Here is a 24,489-nt window from a genome sequence, read left to right on the forward strand (position 1 = left end):
CTTTCCTGATACTACCAGATGAACTTGCTCCTTTGATTCCCTATCTTTCCACTGTAGCACATAACAGATTGGACTGTAATTATCTATTCATGTGTCTGCAGCCTTATTAGACAGTAAATTCTATGGGGACACATGATAAATGCTCAAAAGCAATTGATTCAATGTTTCTTTAGCTGAAGTCATTTATCCATTCATTCAAGAAGTATTTATAGGCTTATTATGTTCTTATATGTAAGAGACAACACTAGATGTATGCAAAAACTATCAGCACAACGCATTTTAAATTTTCAGATAAAAAACTATGTGCCTGGGCTTCCCTGGTGGCGCAGTGGTTGAGAATCTGCCTGCTAATGCAGGGGACACGGGTTCGAGCCCTGGTCTGGGAGGATCCCACATGCCGTGGAGCAACTAGGCCCGTGAGCCACAACTACTGAGCCTGCGCGTCTGGAGCCTGTGCTCCGCAACGAGAGAGGCCACAACAGTGAGAGGCCCACGCACCGCGATGAAGAGTGGCCCCCACTTGCCACAACCAGAGAAAGCCCTCACACAGAAACGAAGACCCAACACAGCAAAAATAAATTAATTAATTAATAAACTCCTACCCCCAACATCTTCTTTAAAAAAAAAAAAAAACAACTATGTGCCTACCATAGCTAACAAAGCACTTTAAGCAGGAGACTCTTAGAAAATAGTCAAAATGATGCCAAAAAGTGCCAAACAAGTGAAAGAGTTTCCATGACAAAAAACAGGCTGTCTGACAACTGTACAGCATATAAGTCTTTGATATTTACTGAATGGACTCAACAATTACAATAAAATTAGCTGACAATGGTAAAGTACTACTTTCACCTCTATTGTTCTTAATTTGTATCTAGTTCTAGGACATAATAGTGATCAGAGCACTTATGTAATCTGATAGGTACTCCAGAATTTGTTCATTCATTCATTCATAAGAAATCTTTACTGAAGACCTAGAATACACAAAGACTACCTACTCCTAAAATGGAAGAAACATTCTCTGTAAGTCTGCTAAAGCAAAATGGAGTTAACATGGAAATCAGACACCCCTGAAAATTTGTCAAAGATGAGGGAAAAGCACAAAAATTCTACCATCAAGGAACAACCCCCTAAAGTCTGGCTGACTACAGCCCCACAATCAGTCCTGTTGATACCCAGTACAACAATTCCCTCTGTCCCAACAAAGCTTTTTCTATCACTAGGAAAGTGATCAGCTCCTGCACATCCAAAATAGCAAAATCTGAACTGAAGCTAACCTAGGTTCACTAAAGCTGGCAGAACAGAGACCCAAGGACTCTTCCCCATAAAACACTGGCTGAAATGAACAGCAGATGCCAACATGCAGAGAAAGACTGGCCACTGCTCCGCTGGATCCTAAAACCTACCCACTGTTAAGCTAGAAACATAAACTTAGGTCAGAATTTACTCTTTCTTTCCTATTCTCCCTACCAACCTGCTTATCTCTAGATGTAAAATCCTCATCAATCTAGAGGACTATAAAAATTATGAAACTTTCATATACTCTCACACAAAGTTTTATTTATAAATAAGCAGTCAGAATATCAATATGTAATAACCCATTTAAAAGGTGGAGAAGCCAACTTTTCAAAATTTAACTCAAATTAACACAATTTATTCACCTATATATAATGTATATTATGTTTCCAATAGGTTCCACGTAAATCAATTTCTAATATGCAATCTGGATGTAGGAGGACAGTCCCCCCTTCTATTGTCCTGTAGAATCAACTGAAGTTTTACAAGTAAACTAAAACAATGGGCAATTAAAAACACGCAACTCTCCCTAGATAAAGGGAGACATCTAGAGGCAAAAGCTTAAAATTGGGGCTTTTTCTCATAGTCTCAGCGATCTTGGAGCCACATAAAAGAGCCTTTTAAAATTCCTTCACTTAGCAATTATTCTCTAACTATGCAGTTTGTGGATTCAATTCACTGAACAAAACACTGTTTATTTTTAACCTATTACCCGCCATCTAAAATGACAACATTCCCCAAATCCCAGGAGGCCCAATTAAATCTCATTTATATGCTTACTTTAATTCTCCTCAGTCAATCTGTTGGTTCTATTGGCAAAGTGGCACAGAAAAATGATGGGCGTGGGTGAAATTGATAAGAGACACAGAAATAATATTAACCTGCTTCATAGCAGAGCCCAAGACAGTCACATATACAGAATGCTCTAAGACCTTCAAAAGATTAAGGCAGAAGAAACTATACTTATTTAATGAGAAACTGTCTCATAAAATGTTTACTGACTTGGCTGATCTCATTAGAAAGATCTCTAGCTTATCCCTCTGTAGTGGTCACTAACTCAAATGCCCTCAGGGGACAAAGAACCCAAAAAAACAAACAAAAAAAACCCAAAACAAGCTCAAGGGCTGGCTGGGGAAAAAAAAAAAAAAAGGGCAGGGATGGAGATGGACGGAAATTGGAGAACCAACCCCAGACTAAAGGCATTCCCTTTTTTCCCTCTCTTAATCCTAAACTGGCCAAACTATCCACCCTCTCATGCTGACCTCACCCCCATTTGCTACACTTTGTCTACAGATTTTCTAAACTTTCTCCCCTAATGCATAATACTAAAGTAAAACAAATTAAAAAAAGAAAAAGTAACTCCAAATGTTATACCAAATGTATAGAAAATCTCTGGAGGAATATTTTCCAAGGTGTTAACAATAGCTATCTGGAGATGATAGGATTATGAATGTTTTAATTTTCTTATTTTTGTTATCATATTGATTTTCTAATGAGAAGAGAAAAAAGTAACTTAATTTTAAACGAGTAGCATCAAAACCCAAGGCATACCCAACATAGTCCTCACTACTCTGAAACTGAGAATAAGAGGCAGCAGGACTAACAGAAAGCCAGATCTGAACATCACATTAATCAAGGAAAAATATTTAGTGGCTATATATCATCACTGTGCTATGTTCAAATGTCATTTATTTTTAAATAAGAAAATATTACCAGCAAAGAAAGGCTATATTTGATAAAATGTGGCAGCTGAATTAAAATTTCAAAGCTGAGGCAAATTAAGCTATCCCCTAACTCTTCCCTAATTTCATAAGGCCTTACCATAAAGATCAGGTCCATGAGGAGTAAAGACATTATACAAAACAATGTTCAGTGGTGCAATCACCAACTTCCCGTAATAGTAGCTGTCAATGACCACCACAGGCACCTAAAAGAGAGCAGAAAATACATAGCAATTGCAGAGTTTTGCTCTGGAAACATTCTCACAATGCTAATAGGATAAACTTCAGAATGAAAAACAGAATCAATTCCTAATGTTCTCTTTTCCATCCACATCAGAAGTTGCTTTCATTACAACTTTAGAACAAAACAAGATAAAAAGAAAACTCACCAGAAAGATCATTAGGGCAACCAGTGACCAATGAAAGAAACTCTTCCATCTGTGCTTCATGACCAGCAAATCAAAGGCAATAGGTAAACTATTTAACAGAGAGATAGAAAGTGGGGAGTTAAATACTTAGAATAGAAACTGAAACAGGTCAGATTTACACACACCTCATGCTGAACTGAGAATAAAATGTCTCTAGCAATTACAGTGAGGGAAGAAAGCTGGTACATGAAAGGATGTCTTCTCAAAAATAAAAAATGTGATCTCTTCACAGGACTCATCAGAGTGAGATGCATCCCACAATGCACAAGAAATATAAATATTCATATTCGGAATGAGCTCTATTTTACACGTATTTATGTGTAATGGACATTTAAAATATATTAATTGTAAGTAAATGTACCCTATTGCCCTACTCCCACCCTGCCAAATAAATAAATACTGATTTCTCCCTTCCACGATGTATTAAGATTTTAGTAATAAAATAATATTACAAACTTTCACTTCAATTCTGATATATCCCTTTCCAATATGTAATATCGCTCCAAAATTTAATATGTAATATTTGTTCTTCTTCCTTTCACTTAAATTCCTCAAGCAAGTATCAACAGCATATGTGTGTTGTCTTCACTATTTCTTCCTTAAGGCCTAACATCAAGCTATTAAGACTGATCTAAGGTACCAGGAATCTCCTGTCCGCCAGACCCAGTATGTTTCCACAAGCTTCATCTCCCTTTGTCTTTCTGTTGCACTTGACACAAAGCATCTGCTCCTTCCTCTTTAGACCCCCTGGCTCAGATGTTCTTTTCTGGGGGCTTCCCTAGTGCTCCTTTCTAGGCTTCTTTTTCCCTGCCTCATGGTGTGCCCTACCGTGGTCCTAGCTCCCAAAAGCAAGGTTGTACTTTTCTCTATATATACTCATTTTCTCGGGTGCTTCAACTCCTCTTGCATGAACAATCACCTTCATATCCATGACTTCCTAATCTAGGACACTAGTCAGAGCCCTTACCTGTGCTCCAGTCACAAAGAATTCCATCCCACACCAATCTATTTACTTACACAGAATCTACCCAATGTCAATTACAGGCTCTGCTCCTGCCTCTTCCATAAAGTCTTTACGTTTATACGGCACTATCATCTCTATCATCTCTTTGGCAATGTCATGTGAACATCTCTTCTAAGATTTGAAATTCCACATTCTATTACCTAAATATTGCATTAACATTCTGTGTTTTTATTTTTTTCTCCCCAACTAGTTACATTTCCATAGCACCTGCATTTCTCCTTTGATAAGTCAATAAATGATAGTACATTGCTAACTGACTAACTGTGATCCTGAAATCATTTATCTAAAGGCAGACTAATCAAAATGCACCAACTCAGAGGTATTTGGGGAACTCATGAAGTTCAATGTAAACCCAGTAGAGAGTAAAAGGAATGCAGAAACTGACAAAAGGAGGATGGAAAAGTAAAAAGGAGGGAAGAACAAGGCTTTGTGAGTCACATTAAAGTTTGGACCCCATAGAGCAGGGGTTGGCAAACTTTTTATTTAAAGGATCCAATAGCAAACACTTTAGGCTTTGCAGGCCCCATATGGTCTCTGTTGCATATTCATGTGTGTGTGTGTTGTTTTTTAACAGGCCTTTAAAAATGTAAAAATTTCTTAGTTCTTAGGCTATACAAAACAGGCCAGCTGGATGTGTGACCCACAGGCTACAGAATGCCAACCTCTGTGACACAGAGCAATGGGGAAGCTATTACAAAGACAAAACAGAGTGATAAAATCATATTTGCATTTTAGGAAGATAACTCTAGTTTGAGCGTGGAGAGCAGATTTATAAGGATCAAGACTAGAGATGGGAAGATCATTTATGAGCCTACGTAAAAGAACAGAGAGAGGTGAAGAAAAGTAGATTTAAAAGATATTCAGGGGCTTCCCTGGTGGCGCAGTGGTTGAGGGTCCACATGCCGATGCAGGGGACATGGGTTCGTGCCCCGGTCCGGGAGGATCCCGCATGCCGTGGAGCGGCTGGGCCCGTGAGCCATGGCCGCTGGGCCTGCGCGTCCGGAGCCTGTGCTCCGCAACGGGAGAGGCTGCAGCAGTGAGAGGCCCGCGTACCGCAAAAAAAAAAAAAAAAAAAAAAAAGATATTCAAGAAGTACAAGAAATTAATAAGACATGAGAAAGAGAAAACAGTCACAGATAATTTTCAGGTCCTGGCTCAGCACAGACGGTGGTACCATTTCTGGGCTAGAAACAAAGGTAAAGGACAGATTTGGAGGGAAGATAATGATTTCAGTCTGTAAATGTTTAGCTATATAAATGGAGATATCCAATAGGCAGCTAGGTATACATGAGTGAAGCTTAAGAGATGACTGGACTATATAAAGATATGGGACTCATCAAGATGATGGAGAGAGCAGAAAGTACAGAAGAGGCTCTTATACAAAATCTTGAGAAATATAATTAATTTGAGAATGATGTGCAGAATAGAAGATTGGAGGTGGGGAAACCAGCCTTTAAAATCCACTTAAGAAAATTTTAAATGCCTATTCTGATTTAGTAACTCCCTTATAAAAATGTATCCCATAGATAAATTTCCACAAGTGTATAGACATATGTACAAAAATGTTCACTGAAGCATTGGGTATAACAGCAAAAAAACTGAAAACCAAATGCCTACCAATAAAACAATGGTTAAATAAATTATGGACAGCCATATAATAATGGAATGTTATGCAACCGATGCAAAGGACGATATAAATCTATGTACAGAAGATATACATATGTATAGGATAATTCTGTTTGTTTTAAGAATTTAAGTATGTATGTATAAACGTGTATGTGTGCATTTATTCATGTAAGGATAATTTCTGGAAAGATATGTACAAAACTATCAGCAGTGACTAACTGTGAAGACTGGGTTAGGGGAGAAAAGAACTAAGAATTCTTTTTACCTCATACAATCTGGTACTTTTTTAAAATAATAAAGATATACTACTATGATAATAACCTTAACACAAACTAACATATTTTTCTAAATAACTAGTGGTACAGGCAAGAAATTAAGGCAGCACAAACTAGAGAAGTTGTGAAAACAAAAAGTACAAAAGGAATGAGAGGTACTATGGAACTTGGGAAAAAAAAAGATGCTGCAGGCAGGAAAGAAGAAGGACTGAAAGGAAACTCAGATAACAAGCCTGGGTGACCGGGAAAATGCACAGCACAGGGTGGTACAGCGTGGAAAAAACATCAGCTGTTACAGTCAGAAGGCCTGGATCCAAAGCAAACATAACCTTAAATGCAAATTACTCAAAACCTCTCGAAGTCCACTTTCTCATTTATATAAAGCACTAATAATTGGAGACTTCCCTGATGGCACAGTGGTTAAGAATCTGCCTGCCATTGCAGGGGACACGGGTTCGTTCCCTGGTCCAGGAAGATCTCATATGCCACGGAGCAACTAAGCCTGTGCACCACAACTACTGAGCCTGCACTCTAGAGCCCACGAGCCACAACTACCGAACCCATGCACCACAACTACTGAAGCCCATGTGCCCTAGAGCCCACACACCACAACTACTGAGCCCATGCACCACAACTACTGAAGCTCGCATGCCCTAGAGCCCACGCACCACAACTACTGAGCCCGCGTGCAACAACTACTGCAGCCCACGCACCTAGAGCCCATGCTCTGCAACACGAAAGCCACTGCAATGAGAAGCCTGCGCACCACAACAAAGAGTAGCCCCTGCTTGCTGCAACTAGAGAAAGCCCACACGCAGCAATGGAGACCCACCCCCAAAAAAAAAAAAGCACTAATAATTGTATTTGTCTTGCAGAGTAGGTTTAGGAATAAAGTTCATAAAGGGTTTAGCTGTGCACAGGATACAGCAGATGCTTAACAGTCACTTTCTTATTAGAATTAATCATAACAATAAGTACTAAGAGAAATATTCTTCCAATTCCCAGAATCTTTGAATAATTAATTTCTATAACTTTAGGTCCTACCCAAAGAATATGGAGGTAACCTAACATTAGGATTGACTATATACTCAGTGATACATGGAAGATGAATCAGGTTAGTTTCTTACCCAAGAGCTGCACTGAATGGCCAGCCTAAGATAGCCCCAGCTGCTACTCCAAGCACAGCAAAGGAAGTTTTGTCCATATACCAGCCAGTCATGGCTATCAATGTAGTGTACATACAGAAGCTGCTAGGAAGGAATGCTGCAAGACAAAAGAAATGAAAAAAAACAGGGGAAAGGGACAAGATATTGAGATTTATGAGTTATCAGTTATTAAAAATATAGCTGCACTGCAATATGTCAATAACCAGGAACATACTTTGAGTAATGCTATATTAGAAATGAGGAGTAAAGTGATACTCGTTAAAAAACAAAGTTCACTGATTTTATTTTCTCTCTCCTGTTTTTTATGTACCAACACATCACCCAATTATACAATGCCAACCATGCCATTTATCTCCTGGCCTGTACCCCAAGTCTAAAACTTACAGGATTCCAGGTTCCCCAGAGGTACCTCCAGGTTACATTTCCAGACAGGAAGTATGCTTCAAGAAATTTAGAGCCATTGCTAACAATCTGTTTCTGAAGAAGTTTATCCTCTGATAGTCTTCTGAGACTGTCCTATTAGCAACCTGTACCCCGTAGGAATTCTCAGAAGCCTTCTCAAGGAACAAATACGTTCGATGGCAGCACTGCTTTGCATCCTTCATACACTGACATAGATAGCTTGGCCTTTAGATGTCCCCCTAATTACTTCCATCAAGGTAACTTTCTTGTTGCATACAGCAGAGGACTGACCACCTTCAGGGTCTCTGCAACAGTAACATTTCATCAAAATGTTTCTAACAACTCTACAAAAAATGCAGATCTGCCTCTCCCTGCTGTTTAAGTGCTTCACCTAGCACTAGAAAAATCAATACCAACTCCAACAGGGACCACAATGAACAGGCAGTATGATTTGAGAAACTCAGCAAAGGGTTCAGAGGCTCATATCAAAGGATGCCTTTAACTTATCTGTGCCTTAACATCCTCAGCTGAAATTATAAAACTAAAAATACTCTCAGGTATCTCCCTCACATAAGAATCAATTTTAGGAGTAGCAAAGTAACTAAAAAAACATGTGAAGGGCTTCCCTGGTGGCGCAGTGGTTGAGAGTCCGCCTGCCGATGCAGGGGACAAGGGTTTGTGCCCCGGTCCGGGAAGATCCCACATGCCACAGAGCGGCTGGGCCCGTGAGCCATGGCCACTGAGCCTGCGCATCCGGAGCCTGTGCTCCGCAACGGGAGAGGCCACAACAGTGAGAGGCCTGTGTACGGCAAAAAACAAAACAAAACAAAACAAAAACATGTGAAGTACAACCTTCCCAGATAAATGCTAAATAATATTCATGCCATCCAAAGCTGTTGATTCTAGCTCCAAGGGGAGCAGAGGAATATGAGGTCTCTGCCAGCTCAGAGGGCAAAGCATAGTCTCATTTAGGACAGTGGATCTCAAAGTTATTCAGGCGTGAGGCCCTGAGATCTCTGCAGAACATGGATTTTGATACAGTCAGTGAAAAGCAAATATATACTTTTGCGCTAGATACTATTTTTTGTGTATATTTAGTGTGTATACTAGATTCTGGTACACACAAGCAAAAATTAAAATTAAAATTGAGATGATTATATCTAGTAACTTAATTTTTCTGGAAAACTGCAAACAGGCTACCTTTTGGCAATAGGCCACTTTGGCTCAGCTCATAGGACACAAATGTTCAATGGCAGCACAGTTTGAAAGCCACCATTCTACATTAACAATTTTATTCTAAATTTCCAGAAGCTTACTTTATTCTATAAAATACAGTACTTTATAGAATACTGTATTTTATAGTATATATTTATACTTTTATAGAATACACTGCAAATAACTGGCATAAAATAGAACCATCAAGACCAGGGCTTTTAGACATAAAGTGCTTCCTTGAGCAAAATAACAAAATTATTGTCCTTCCCCTAACAGCAAAGAAAGGCAGTGGATGCCTCTGTTTCTCAGCCCTGCTGTGATAAAAAATATTAACGTAATAGAAAGCAACCTGATGAAAATAACAGCTCTACAACTTATGAGTTCTTTGGCTTTCAGTAAGTCGCTTCACCTTTCTAAGTTTCAGCGTCCTTACCTGCAAAAATGAGAAAATATTTATCTGACTTATAAATATTTATCTGACCTTACAACACAGGATGGCTGTAAAGGTCAATCAAGAGCAGGTAGATAACAGGACTGTAAATTACTGACATGTTACACAAATATAACCTACATCTGGACAAGTTCTTCTGGTTGATGCAACTGTGAAATATCAGTGAAACTTTTATGCCCTCACCTGCTCTTTTACTTACCTGATGATGAGCAAAACATGCCAGTGCTGAGAACCAAGAAGGCTAGCATCATTCGACTCACATGCAGCCCAAACTTCTTGCACACAGCCCTAGAGGAAAGGCAAAGACTATCAGCATAGCAAACCTTCGGGATGGAAGTTTCAAATTAAAGGACAAAAACATGTCTGCATCACAGAGAACACTGAAGATCTAAAGTCAAATACAGAACTGTCTCAACAGGTCTGTTAGCAATTCCATGTGCATAAGAAACCCAAACATTCTTATTCCTTAAGCAGGAGAGAAGCTCTCTACCTAAGAGGAAATGTACACTTTCTGTGCTAGATTATTTCTAATATCAGTAGGAAAACAGCCTGATATAGTGGAAAAATAACAGGCCTCAGATGGGCACAAGTTAAAATCCTGGCCCTTCCACTCACTAGCAGTGGTACACTCATCTAGTTACATAATCTGTCAGGTTGCTCATCTGTTAAATGCAGATAATGATAATACTTATTGCATAAGGTTTCTGTGAGGGCAATGCATGGTAAAGTGCGCAGAAGAGTGCCAGGCACAGAGTTGCTCAATAGATGGCAGTTATTAGAAAAAAAGACTAGGAGTTACACCAAAGGTTTTTTTTGTGTTTTGCGGTACGCGGGCCTCTCACTGCTGTGGCCTCTCCCGTTGCAGAGCACAGGCTCCGGACACGCAGGCTCAGCGGCCATGGCTCACGGGCCCAGCCGCTCTGCGGCATGTGGGATCTTCCCTGACCAGGGCACGAACCCGTGTCCCCTGCATCGGCAGGCAGACTCTCAACCACTGAGCCACCAGGGAAGCCCCCAAAGTTTTAATAAATAGTTATCTAAGTCAATGTTTCTAAAGCAATTATATACCTCCTTTTACTTTTGTCTTACAGGCCTTTTCAACCCTATAAATAAAACAGTATTAGAGGTGATCATTGCTTCATTTAGTCAATATCTGTTCAGACTTAACTATGTGTTACCTATTTTCTTGCTCAGGTTCCTTATTGCATCTCAGACCTTCTTTCTGAAATAATTTTGTTTCTTCCTAAATATATCCTTTAGAAGGTTCTTTAGTGAGGATCTCTTAATGGTAAATTCTGGCTTTTGTTTGATCTTTCTTTATATTTTGTCTGAAAAGTCTTTATTTAACTCTTGGTCTTAAAAGGTGGTTTAGCTGAGTACATAATTTTAGGATGACAGTCATTTTCTCACAGAACTTTGAACATATTTTTTGTCTTCTGGCTTTTGAGAATGCTTTTGTTGGTCTAACTGCCTGACATTCCTTTGTAGGTTTTATATTAGTCCTCTGTCAACTTGTAAGATCTTCTTTGTCCTTTGTTTTACACAGTCTTACCAATTCCTTTTTATTTATCCAGCTCAGCATGTTAGGCTTCCTGAATCTGTGGATTAGCATATTTTCTCCTTTGATTCTGGAAAAATCTTATTAGCTATTACTTCCCTGAATCCTGCCTCTCCCTATTCTACCTCTCCTAGATCCGATTAGATATATATCAGATCTTTCAACTCGACCACATACATTTTTTTTTTTTGCAGTACGCGGGCCTCTCACTGTTGTGGCCTCTCCTGTTGCGGAGCACAGGCTCCGGACGCGCAGGCTCAGCGGCCATGGCTCACGGGCCCAGCCGCTCCGCAGCATGTGGGATCTTCCCTGACCAGGGCATGAACCCGTGTCCCCTGCATCGGCAGGTGGACTCTCAACCGCTGCGCCACCAGGGAAGCCCCCACACACATTTCTTAGCCTTTCATAGTTCCTTTTTTCTGTCACTCTGTACTACATTCTTAGTAATTGCTTCAGATCAATCTTCTAGTTTACTTATTAGAAGTGTCTAATCAGTTATTTGATCTACTGAATTTTCAATATCAATTATTATGTTTTCATTTCTAGAAGTTCTGTTTGGTTCTTTTTCAAATCTGCCCGGTCATTTTTGTAATCTCATTTGTTTTTGTTTTGTTTTTAATCCTTTTAATTTTATTGTGGTAAGAACACTTAATATAATATCTACCTTCTCTACAGATTTTTAAATGTAAAATACAGTATTGTTATCTATAGGCATAATGTTCAGCAGATCTCCACAGCTAATTCACGTCACGTAAGTGAAACTTTATACCCATTGATTAGCAACTTTCCATTTCCACCTGCCCCCAAACTGGGCAGCTACAATTCTATCCCTTTTTTCCATGAGTTCAACCATTTATTTTAGATAACTCATGAAAGTGGAATCATGCAATATTTGCTCTTCTGTGACCAGTTATTTCCCTTAGCACAATTTCCTCAGGGTTCATCCACTACGTCACATTTGCAGAATTTCCTTCTTTTTTAAGACTGAATAATACTCCATTGTATACCACGTCCCCCACCCCATTCATCTCTCACTGGGTATTTAGGTTGTTTCCAATCTTGGCTATTGTGACTAATGCTGCAACCAATATTGGAGTGCAAATACTGCTTTGAGATCCTGATTTCAATTCTTTTATATAAATCCCCAGAAGTGGGTTTGCTGGATCATATGGTGGCTCTATTTTTTTTAATTTTCTGAGGAACCTCATACTGTTTTCCACAGTGACAGTACCATTTTGCATTTCCACCAACAGCGTGCAAGGGTTCCAACTTCTCTACATCCTCACCAATACTTGTCTTTGTTTTTAGACAAGAGCCATTCTTTTTTCTTTTTTTTAACTGAAATATAGTTGATTTACAATGTTCTGTTACTTTCTGGTGTACAGCCAAGTGATTCAAAGTATATATACATATATATATTCTTTTTCATATTCTTTTCTATTACAGTTTATTACAGGATATTGAATATAGTTCCCTGTGCCATACAGTAGGACCTTGTTGTTTATTTTATATATATTAGTTTGTATCTACTAATCCCAAACTCCTAATTTATCCCTCCCCCACCCCCTTTCCACTTTAGTAACCATAACTTTGTTTTCTATGTAAGTCTGTTTTCTATGTGAGTCTGTTTTCTACGTGAGTTTCTGTTTTGTAAATACGTTCATTTGTATCATATTTTAGATTCCACATATAAGTGATATCATATGGTATTTGTCTTTCTCTTTCTGACCTACTTCACTTAGTATGATAATCTCTAGATCCGTCCATGTTGCATATGGTATTATTTCATTCTGTTTTATGGCTGAATAGTATTGCATTTTGTGTGTGTGTATACATACATATATATATATATATATATATATATATATATATGCATACACACCACATTTTCTTTATCCATTGATCTATCAATGGACATTTAGGTTGCTTCCATGTCTCGGCCATTGTAAATAGTGCTGCAACGAACACTGGGGTGCATGTATCTTTTCAAATTAGTTTTCTGTGGATATATGCCCAGGAGTGGGATTGCTGATCATATGACAATTCTATTTTTAGTTTTTTAAGGACCCTCCATACTGTTCTCCATAGTGGCTGCAGCAATTAACATTCCCACCAACAGTGTAGGAGGGTTTCCTTTTCTCCACACCCTCTCAGCATTTATTTTTTGTAGACTTTTTGATGATAGCCATTTTGACCAGTGTGAGGTGATACTTCATTGTAGTTCTGATTTGCATTTCTCTAATAATTAGCAATGTTGAGCATCTTTTCACGTGCTTACTGGCCATCTGTATGTCTTCTTTAGAGAAATGTCTGTTTAGGTCTTCTGCCCATTTTTTGATTGGGTTTTTTGTTTTTTTTGTTATTGAGTTATAGGAGCTGTTTGTGTGTTTTGGAAATTAAGCCCCTGCTGGTCACATCATTTGCAAATATTTTCCCCCAGTCTGTAGTTTGTCTTTTTGTTTTGTTTATGGTTTCCTCTGCTGTGCAAAAGCTTTTAAGTTTGATTAGGTCCCATTTGTTTATCTTTGCTTTTATTTCTCTTGCCTTGGGAGACTGATCTAAGAAAACATTAGTACAATTTATGTCAAAGAATGTTTTGCCTATGTTCTCTTCTAGGAGTTTTATGGTGTCATGTCTTATATTTAAGTCTTTAAGCCATTCTGGGTTTATTTTTGTGTATGGTGTGAGGGAGGGTTCTAAATTTATTGATTTACATGCGGCTGTCCAGGATTCCCAACACTATTTGCTAAAGAGACTGTCTTTTCTCCATTGTATATTCTTGCCTCCTTAGGCAAGAGCCATTCTAACAAATATGAAGTGATCTCACTGTGGTTTTGATTTGCATTTCCCTGATGATTAGTGATACTGTCATCTTTTCATGTATGTTGGCCAGATTATTAGGTTTCTTACTATTGAGTTACAGGAGTTCCTTATACATTTTGGAAATGAATCTCTTATCAGATATATGGTTTGCAAATATTTTCTCCCATTCTGCAAGTTCTTTTTCACTCCATTGATTGTTTAGTCTCTTGTTTCTTCTTTATGTTTTCAATTCCTTCTTTTATTTCTTTAAAAATATTAAATGTAATTATTTTATTTTCTTATTTTAGTAATTCCTAATAAATGAAGTTTTGCAGGTCAGCTTTCTATTGATCTGTTATCTCTGCTGGCTCTCACTCATAATGTTTTGTTCCCTTCTGTGATTTGTCATTTATTTTTACTATAAATTCTTGTTCACTAGAATTTTATCTATGGTAATGCTTTGACACCTGGATTAAGGATCCACTTCTCTAGAGAAATTTTACATTTGTTTTTGCAAGATGCCTGGAAACACTAACAGCCCAGAACAATTTAAAGTAAACTCTCAACTTGGGGTTTAGGGGGCCATGTGGGTGATTTGAATTCAGTCCTGAACTCATATAAAGACCAACTTAAGATTACAATCCTCAAAGGCAGCACTGGATTTCTTTTTTTTTTCTTTTTTTTTTTTTTTTTTTTTTGCGGTACGCGGGCCTCTCACTGTTGTGGCCTCTCCCATTGCGGAGCACAGGCTCCGGACGCGCAGGCTCAGCGGCCATGGCTCACGGGCCCAGCCACTCCACGGCATGTGGGATCTTCCTGGGCCGAAGCATGAACCCGTGTCCCCTGCATTGGCGGGCGGACTCTCAACCACTGCGCCACCAGGGAAGCCCTGGATTTCTTTTTTTTTCCTCTATTCTACCCAGAGTCAAGGCCAAAGAACTTTTTTATCTTATATTTTTGGCTGTTTTGCAGTGGGAAGACTTTAAATAATGATTACTAAGTCCAGATACCTTTTAAAGCATTATTAAAATGTTTCTTAGGTTTCATGTTAAAAAAGGTAGCTATTTTTATTACTGGAACACTTAACTGCTTAATACTTTCACTAATATTCATTCAACCAATAGGTACTTGGTGAAAGACAATGTACTGGGCGCAAATAAGAGCAGTGAGTTCCACACTGGGAATAATTTCCTATCAGCTCAGCTCAAAGGGAGAAGAAAGAAATCATGATCCTATCTCTCAGGACCAAAAAAGAAAAAAAAAAAAAAGGGCCCTACTAAATCCTACCAAATAAAATACCAGTTAGATATTTATTAACAGAATTAAAGTTAATAATATGAAGATATGCCATTTATCACCTCAGGAAAGAAAGTGATAATTAGAAGTATTCCCTTCCAATGGTTCGTTTCAAACAAGAAATTGCACTTTAGATATAATATTAGAAGCTAGAAGGAAAATGTTTTCTGTTTCTAAACACTGCTTCTACTATCACAGTAATAATCTATGCTATATTGGGCTTCCTCATAGCACTTTTAGAAGCAAAGCTTTTATACTCACTTGTAAAAGTAAAGTTCACATATACAGCTCACAAAAGCCAGCAAACATCGTAAAAAGTAAAAGACAAGAATCTGAAAGAAACCCAGAACAAGAAAACAGAAGTTAAAGATAAGTTAGAAAAACTCTTAAAGATGAAACCACTCTCATTTGTCACTAATAACTATAAATTGGTATAATCCTTTTGAAAAGCAATATGTATCAAGAACCATGCAAATTTTCATATCCCTAAATTCAAGTATAGAAGTATATCTACTTCTCTGATTCCGGCCCACAGAAGTAACTCAAAATATGGGAGGGGAGGAGTTCTATTCATAAAAATGTTAATTGCAGCTCTACTAACTTAGTAAAAACTATTTTAAAAACTATAAAATGTTCAATTACAGGGAAATGGTTAAATTATATCTATTCATGTATTATTATACACATATCAAAGTTTATGGTTACAAAGACAGTGGAAAAATTCTTATGATATAAAACTCATTTATTCAACAAGCATTTCTTAGACAATTATAATAACTGATTATAATTATTATAAAATTATATTATAAAATACTAAATGAAAATATATGATATAACATTATTTATACATCAGAGTTACAGCTATGGAAATCAGAAGTACTGTATATGAAAAAACTGGAAAGAAATATAATAAAATGGTAAAAGTGGCTATATCAGGCTAGTGAGATTTAGGTACGTATTTTTCCTCCTATTTTTCAAATGTCTGTAATGTGGTTTTTATTAATTGTAGGAATTGACATGAATTTTACAAATAAAAATAACAAAATAATAAGAATTGTACCGAATAGCTTTTATACTACAGTATACTGGTATGTTTAAAAGCAATGAATACCTCTGAAAATAAGCACTATTTAAATACATTCTATGATTAATATTACTACATATAACTTAAAAGTTCTTTCAGTTTTCATCATTATGTTCAATCAAGTAATCAGCAAATGCCCAAGTTCATTCATTAATTCAATAAAACCATACTGAAAACCTACTATACATTGAGCACTCTCTAGATGCTACTAGGAATACAGATAATTTTAGTACAAGGTATCCACACTTAAGGACTCTTCATCTGGTTGAGGAGAGTACAAAAACACACTTAGAAAGTTAAAAATTAACACAAGTTAATATAAGAACTGTATTTGGGAATAGGACAGTGATGCTCCCATAGCAACTAATATTCAACATAGTAACTGGATGTCGGGTTAGTGCAAAAAGACACAGAAAAGAAATGAGATATAAGGAATGGAACAGAAGAAACTAAACTCTACATGCACAGATGAAAGAGGATCCAGAGATTCACCTGACAAACCACGGACACTAATAAGGAAATTCAGTGAGATTTTGATCAAGATCAAAAAGCAAAAATCAACTGTGTTCCTCACAATTGTGTTCCTCACCTGCAATGACCTCCTACAAAAATTACAGAAAACAAGATACCGTTCATAACAGTAATAAAAAGTATAAAGAATCTAGTCATTATCCTAGTCAAAGAATGGATAAGCCTAAAATGGATACATTGTTTACATTTTATTAAAAGACACAGAAAACCTAACTAAGTGGAAAAATACATCATTTTAGGGATGGAATGACTCAACACTCTAAAAATATTGATTCTCATATTAATACATAAATTCAATGCAACTCCAATCAATACCTACCAGAATTTGGGAGAGGGGCAAATTGATTCTAAAATGATTTTTAAAATACAATTTTAAGGACTCCCCTGGCAGTCCAGCAATTAAAAGACTCACCAGAATTTGGGAGAGGGGCAAATTGATTCTAAAATGATTTTTAAAATACAATTTTAAGGACTTCCCTGGCAGTCCAGCAATTAAAAGACTCTGTGTTCCCAATGCAGGGTAACTGGGTTCAATCCCTGGTCAGGGAACTAGGTCCCACATGCTGCAACTAAGAGTTCGCATGCCGCAACTAAAGATCCTGTGGGCAGCAACTAAGACCCAGTGCAGCCAAATAAATAAATAAATACATAAATATTTAAAAAATTAAAAATAAAACACAATTTTTAAAATGGATAGAGAAATTCATCAGCCAAATATTAACACATACTACAAAGCCATAATAATAGAAGCAATATAGTACTCTCTGACAAACTGACCAATGATACAGAATTAAAAAGGCCAGAAACATACACGGGAATGAGATGTATGATACAGATGGTATTACAAACCAGAAGGAAAAGGATGAATTATTTAGCAGATGGTGCTGGAAAATCCAGTTCGCCATATAGGAAAAAATAAAGCTGGATCTTTCCACAATTTATAAAAAATAAAATTCAAATGGACTAAAGCCTTGTATGTGAAAGATAAAATAATAAAGTTACTAGGGAAAAATACATAAGAATATCTTTGTGACCTGTGGTGAAGGATTTCTTTCAGAAAGACCCAAAACCCACCAACCGTAAGTGAAAAACTAATTGGTTTGACTCTATCAAAATTAAAGATTTCTGTTCAACAAAGGACCACAGACAAAGTTAGTAGACAGGTGACAGCCTAAGAGAAAGGATTTCCAGTATCTAAAACCTACAAGGGGTTACTATTGAGAACTTCTACAAATCACAAGAGAAAACCAGAAAACCCAACTGAAAAACAGGCAAAGGATGCAAATAGGTAATTCACAGAAAAGGAAATATGAATGACCAATAAATACATGAAGAAATTCTCCACCTTACTAGTTGTCAGAGAAATGTAATTAAAATGAGAAGCATCTCATATACATGAGAAGGGCAAAAATTAGAAAGTCAGAAATATCAAGTGCTCAGATATTAGGAAGCTGAAACCCCAAACATTATTGTAGGGAGTATAAAGTTGAATAGCCATTCTGGAGAGCAATCTGGCAGTGCTCCATGAAATTAAGTAGCCCATGGATCTATGTACAGGATGCCACTCCTGAGTGTATAATTCAGAGAATTTCACACCTCAATCCATAGAGAGAACAAAGCTGTTCTTGTTTAGGGTAGCAAGTTGTAAAGGTAACCATCACTAGGGGTGCCAATTATTACCATATTGTCTCTCAGCAACAATCCACCCTTTTCTACTCTAATTATGATGATGGGGCTGGGACCCTATAAGCTACAACTCCCCCTTGCCCTGTGGCTCACACTGGCAGAACCTAAAAAGGAGGAAACTGGAAGAAAGAACAAGAGAACAGATATCTTCATTCCTGTTTTGCTTGCTGTTTGTATCACTGATGTAAGAGGTAGGACTCTGGGTTGAATATGCCAAATTTGAAGTGACAGTGGATATCCAAATGTAGATGAAAACCTTAAGCGCTGCATATTGTTATTTCTCTACTAACTCCCCCATCCTATATATCTTTCCTCTGAGGCCACTTGGAGAGCCTGGACTTCCACTCCCCCAAACCTAGCAGTAATGAGGTACCTCTACCCTGACCACTAGGGTGGTATCAGTGGAGGCCTAGTTGGGAACCTGGACTTCTAGCCCCAATTGGCAGTCACAAGGTGGTGAACCCTCTCCTTTTTCCAGCTGCAGTGGTATCAAAAGAAGCCATCTAAAAGAGAAGCAGAATAGTGCAGAGGAAGCAGGCTGGGCCCATGAATAAGATCCAGAGTCTCATACTATAATACCCAAAATGTCCAAGTTTCAACTAAAAATTACTTGTCAACCAGGAAGATCTCAAACTGAAGGAAAAAAGTCAATTAATAGATACCAAAACTGAGATGAGATATAAGAATTATCTGACAAAGTTTTAAAGGAGCCATTGTAAAAATGCTTCAATAAGCAATTAAGAACACGCTTGAAACAAATGAAAAAATAGCAAGTCTCAGTAAAGAAACAGAAGAGAAAAAGAAAAACCAAAAGGAAATTTTAGAACTGAAAAAATACAGTAACCAAAATAAAAGCTCAATGAGTAGGCTCAACAGCAGAATGAAGGAGACAGAGGAAAGCATCAATGAACCGGAAAAAAGACGACAGAAACTGTTCAGTCTGAACACAGAGAAAACAGACTGGAAAAAAGTGAAGAGAGGGCTTCCCTGGTGGCGCAGTGGTTGAGAGTCCGGCTGCCGATGCAGGGGACACGGGTTCATGCCCCGGTCTGGGAAGATCCCACATGCCACGGAGCAGCTGGGCCCGTGAGCCATGGCCGCTGAGCCTGTGCGTCCGGAGCCTGTGCTCCGCAACGGGAGAGGCCACGACAGCGAGAGGCCCGTGTACCGCAAAAAAAAAAAAAAAAAAAAAAGGTGGAGAGCTTCAGGGACCCATGGGACTGTAATAAAATATCTAACATTCACATCATTGGAGGCTCAGGAGAGGAGAAACAGGGCGGGACTGAAAAAGCACTTAAAAAAATAACAGCTAAAATCTTCCCAAATTTGTGAAAAGACATAAGTCTAAAGATTCAAGAAGCTGAGTAAACTCCAAACAGGATAAACCCAAAGAAATCCATGCTAAGACACATCATAGTCAAATTTCTGAAAGGTAATCAGGTTAGGTCTCAGTTAACTCCTAATTATCCTTCAGTATTCTGTTTAAATTAAGCTATCCCTAATATGCTAACCCACTGCACATTGTACTTTTCCTCCATGACCCACTGCATTTATAATTACTTGTTCCATGTTCGTCTTCTCCACTAAACTATAAATTCCATGAGGGCAAGGATTTGGTCATTGTTACACCCAGAGCACTTAACAAAGTGTCTACCAAATAAAAGTTGCTCCATTAATACTTGTTGAATAATGAATGAATAAATGATTCTTCTTAAAAACAATCCCCTCCTAACTATGAATATATTTGGTCCCTTTCCCAAATTGTTCCAGAGACTCACCCACCACTTGATCAGTTGTGATTGCTTCCAGGTTGGCCCGCCCTTACCTTATTAGTTTGTAAAATTCTTGCATGAAATGCAGCTGGCCAGGCGTGAAGCAACAGGTAAGCATAGGAGCGAATGGCATAAGCTGGGGAATACTCCCAAGTCTGAAACCCCTTCCCATAGATGAGGTAGTGTGTCTGAAAGTACAAAACGGATGGATTCAGGGTTATATTGGCCAAAAATCCTTGTTAAGAGGATGCAGGTGAAGTTTCTAAGCAAAAGTATTAATGAGACAAAGGTACACAAAAAAGCTGAAATTCTCAATAAGATTTGCAACTAATGGATAAGAATCAAAATGACCCAATACTGAAAAATATTAAGACATTATAAATCCTACAAGATTATTGTTTGGCCAACATTGAAAGCTGGAATTTTACCCTCTATTTATTTTTTAAAAAATACTCATTAACCAAAACAGGAAAACTCTAAATCTTGTATTTTCCTTAAACTACCTACCCTAAGCATTCCTTATTTTTTTATGCAAAATGTGATCAGAAAATTTCACCTCTGCATTTCCTATAACAGGGAGTCCAACAAACTTATAAAAGTATAAATCAAGAAACAGCAATATAAGCATAGTATGTAGCAACATTGTTTATTTTACTAGACATCAGAAGAAAAAAACCAAAAATGTTTAAAGAAAGTGGTTGCCTCTGGGGACAAGGATTTGGCCATGAGAAGTGGAACAGGGAGTTTCTGCTTCTCTTTTACGTTTAATATTTTTAAACTACCTCAAAGTAATATTTTGACTTAAAAACTTTTTAAGAAAATTACAAATTACACCTTTTTTGTATAACAGCAATTCCTATGTCATTCAATAGGAGGTAAATCATCAGCTTAGAATACAGAAATGAAAATAAGGTTATTTTACTAATAGTCACACTTGTATATTATTTGTATCTTGATTCATAACAAGGTTCCAAGCAGTGAAATCAAGAACAAAAAAAGAAAACTAAAGAAATCACCTACTGGTTCCCAGTAGTTGAATGTTTCATCACAGTCAGAGATGTTGCTGAGGAGAGCAGCACATAACCTTGCTGAGAGCAGACACTTGAACGCAGTAGATCCTTCAGGTGCCCAGACTTGTCCTGCTTTGTTCCCAGATAACCTGCTCAGAAGCAAAAAAAAGTATGTGTCAGAAAGGACCTGCTAACTAGAAGGGCTAAAACTAGACAGAAAGGACAACAGGTCAAGAGACACCAAAGCACATGAGTTAGTCACCTAAAAGGGTGAATCGTTAATTGTCCTGACTAGAATAAATAAGGAACGAATTAAGACCTTAATCAACGTTAGTCATTACTGCCTGCTTTTAAGGTGTAAGCTAATTCATGCACTTTAGTTCTTTGCATCTATGACACTCCGCTTACCCCAAGCCAACAAATCGCTCACTTACAGGCCACAAGCTCTTATTCGTCTTTTCCTTATTCTCCTAACAAGGTCATTACTTTCCATGGCTTTATTCATTTCCCCATCTGTTCAAATGCCCAGAAGCTAACTTGTGCAGTGGACATCACCTTTTCCAATTCCATATGCTGACAGCTCCCCAGCGCAGGCTTAACCTGCAGCCCTCCGGCTTGAAAAGAGAGGTGTTTGCTGGTGTGCAAGGTGGTGGGGCCCACACAGAAGAGTAAAGGGTCGGGACTCTGCGAGGACTGAAGGAAGCTGGGATACACACACACACACACCACACACACACACACCACACACACACACACACACCACACACACACACACACACACACCACACACACACACACACACACACACACACACACACACACACACACACACACACACACACACACACACACACACACACAGCGACGCCAGCCCACCCTGGGCCTGGGCCGGAAGCCGCACAGACCTGCAGGGTTTCTTCACTAGCAACACGGGACCCGAGCTGGGGGATCTAATCTAAGGCGGGTGAAGACCCAGCGTCCACCCGCCCTGTAAGAGCAGAAAGAGCAGGGTGAAGAGGCTGCGGGCCCTCCCGGCGGGAAAGTCGGGCAGGGCGCAGCACAGCACAGCGCGGGCGAGACCCTCTACCGGCAGCCCCGCGCCGCCCGCCGCCCGGCCACGCCCCCGCCGCGCCCGCACACCTACTCGGGCCGGGGCTCTGCGCTGCCCGCCTCCCGGCTGCACAGCAGTTCCCGCAGCTTCTCGGCGGCCGAGGTCGTGTCCCCGCCGCTGCCTCCGCTTCCCTTCAGGCGCTGCCGGGCTCCTCGGCTGGCCATGGCAAGAGTGGGAAAAAAGGTAGAACTCGGCGCCCTACGAAGGCGACGAGCGCGGAGACATAGCCTTTGGCTGGCAACGGTGTCCGCCGAGGGACAAAAGACCTCGACATGCGCAGACACGACTAAATTATAGTTTTCTGGGCTAATTGGGGCAAATCCCTGGGTAGAAAAGAAATGCGACCTGAGACTTTACTTGGCCGTTATCGCTATCCCTTCCACATACTAGTAACGCTAGGCATGCCTTCCTCCCTCTCTCTCTGACTTCACTTCTCAGCATTCTGCACTCTCCTACAAATACTGTCCTTCAGCATCCCTGTTTAAAAGAAAGCACAAATAGAGAGTAATTAATTCCACCGAGTACGCAGATATTCAGTTAAAAATCATAGCACAGCCGCCTACAAAAGAGGAAGTTCTTTAAAGATCACTGGCACCTTGTCCTTTATATTTTGGCAAGTGATAGGGACAGCCTGCAGCTAATTAACTGCTTCAGAGAGATGAAGCCATAATGGCAGAATACAGAATGAGGAGAAAAGTGAAAGACTGAAGAAACTCTGTGCAGCAAATTTAACCAGACACCAGTCACTGCCATTGCTACTACAGCATTATGGTAAGCATTTAATATACCTTATCCTTTTAAAATATAATACAACAACCTTGTTTTATCAAAAAGGAGACTGAGGTCCAAGGTTGCATAGCTAGGAAGTGATGGAGCCATGTTCCAACCCAGGTCTTCCTACAAAATCCATGCTCTTCCAACCAGGAGATCAGGAGAAAGCTCTTGATTTCACACAGGCATTTTTACATGGGCACTTTGATGATATCATGCCTGTGACTCTCAGAGGTCATTCATCTGTTCCTGATACTCTGCCTACTCCCCCAATCACAGAGCTCTATCCCACCCTGTGAAGCTCCGTACCAGTAAGTAAAACAAGGTTATAGAGGGAGTGCTAAACTTGACAGGGTCCCAAGTTATGACTTCATACTAAAAATTCCTGAGTATTAACAATGGAGATTGATCCTATTGCTCAATTCCCACATGAAATTACTAGTTGCCAAATTCAGACATCTCAATGTAACTATATCTCATACAGCCACCTCCTTTTCATTTCACTCTAGTGCAGGCCCCTCCCTGACTCTACCCAAGTCTACTACAGTAGCATCCTTACAGGGATCTCCCATCTCAAATTGATCCTGTGCAATACTGTCCAATTAATTTTCAAAAATTCTACATCCCTAACCTACTTTTCTTATCTCCCACTACTTTCCTATACACATTTTATGTTCCAACTAGCCTGTAAAGTACCCCAAATGCTCCCATATCTCTACCTCTGCTCATGTATGCCCTCTGCCTGGAATGCATGCCCTCCTTGCCTAACAATCCTTCCATCACAACCCTGCCCTTGTTTTAAGATCCAGCTCAAATGATACCTCATCCAAGTGATACCAAACCAAAATTGGGTCTGCTCACCTACACACAGAAAAGCCAATGTACTGACACCAGGTTGTGCTGAAGCAAAGTACAGTGTCTATAGCAAGGAGAAGAGGCAGCTTATGCTCAAAAGACCTAAACTCCCTGAAGCTTTCAGGGAAGGTTTTTTAAAGGCAAGGTGAGGGAAAGAGTTGAGGTGTGCATGATCAGCTCATGGACATCCTTGACTGGTTGGTGATGAGGTAACAGGTTGGTATTTCAGGGGTCAACAGCATCAACCTCCTGGGGTCTTTGTGCTGGTGATCAGCATGCAATTAACTTCTTCCACCTGGTAGGGGTTTAGTATCAATAAAACATACAAGGATATGGCTCAGAATATTATCTATGGCCCTTGAGGAGGAACTAAATGTACTTGACTTTTTTTATGGCTAAACTATCATAATTT

General features: G+C 39.0%; 1 protein-coding gene across 2 annotated transcripts in view; it reads right to left on the reverse strand.

Moving 5' to 3' along the window:
- ALG9 (ALG9 alpha-1,2-mannosyltransferase) overlaps positions 1-23,263 on the reverse strand; it is a 96,241-nt gene extending 72,978 nt beyond the window's left edge. For both annotated transcript variants that reach the window (XM_079928104.1, XM_079928105.1), the window contains exons 1-8: positions 22,485-23,263; positions 21,351-21,489; positions 20,384-20,518; positions 15,519-15,589; positions 9,801-9,889; positions 7,495-7,630; positions 3,404-3,491; positions 3,115-3,220 (exon numbers count right to left, since the gene is read on the reverse strand). In XM_079928104.1, the coding sequence (XP_079784230.1) occupies positions 3,115-3,220; positions 3,404-3,491; positions 7,495-7,630; positions 9,801-9,889; positions 15,519-15,589; positions 20,384-20,518; positions 21,351-21,489; positions 22,485-22,615 (895 nt within the window). In that variant the 5' untranslated portion in view covers positions 22,616-23,263. The remainder of the gene's footprint in view (positions 1-3,114; positions 3,221-3,403; positions 3,492-7,494; positions 7,631-9,800; positions 9,890-15,518; positions 15,590-20,383; positions 20,519-21,350; positions 21,490-22,484) is intronic.
- Positions 23,264-24,489: the final 1,226 nt, after the last annotated feature.

Source organism: Stenella coeruleoalba (assembly GCF_951394435.1).
Source record: "Stenella coeruleoalba genome assembly, chromosome: 8".
Taxonomy (NCBI): domain Eukaryota; kingdom Metazoa; phylum Chordata; class Mammalia; order Artiodactyla; family Delphinidae; genus Stenella; species Stenella coeruleoalba.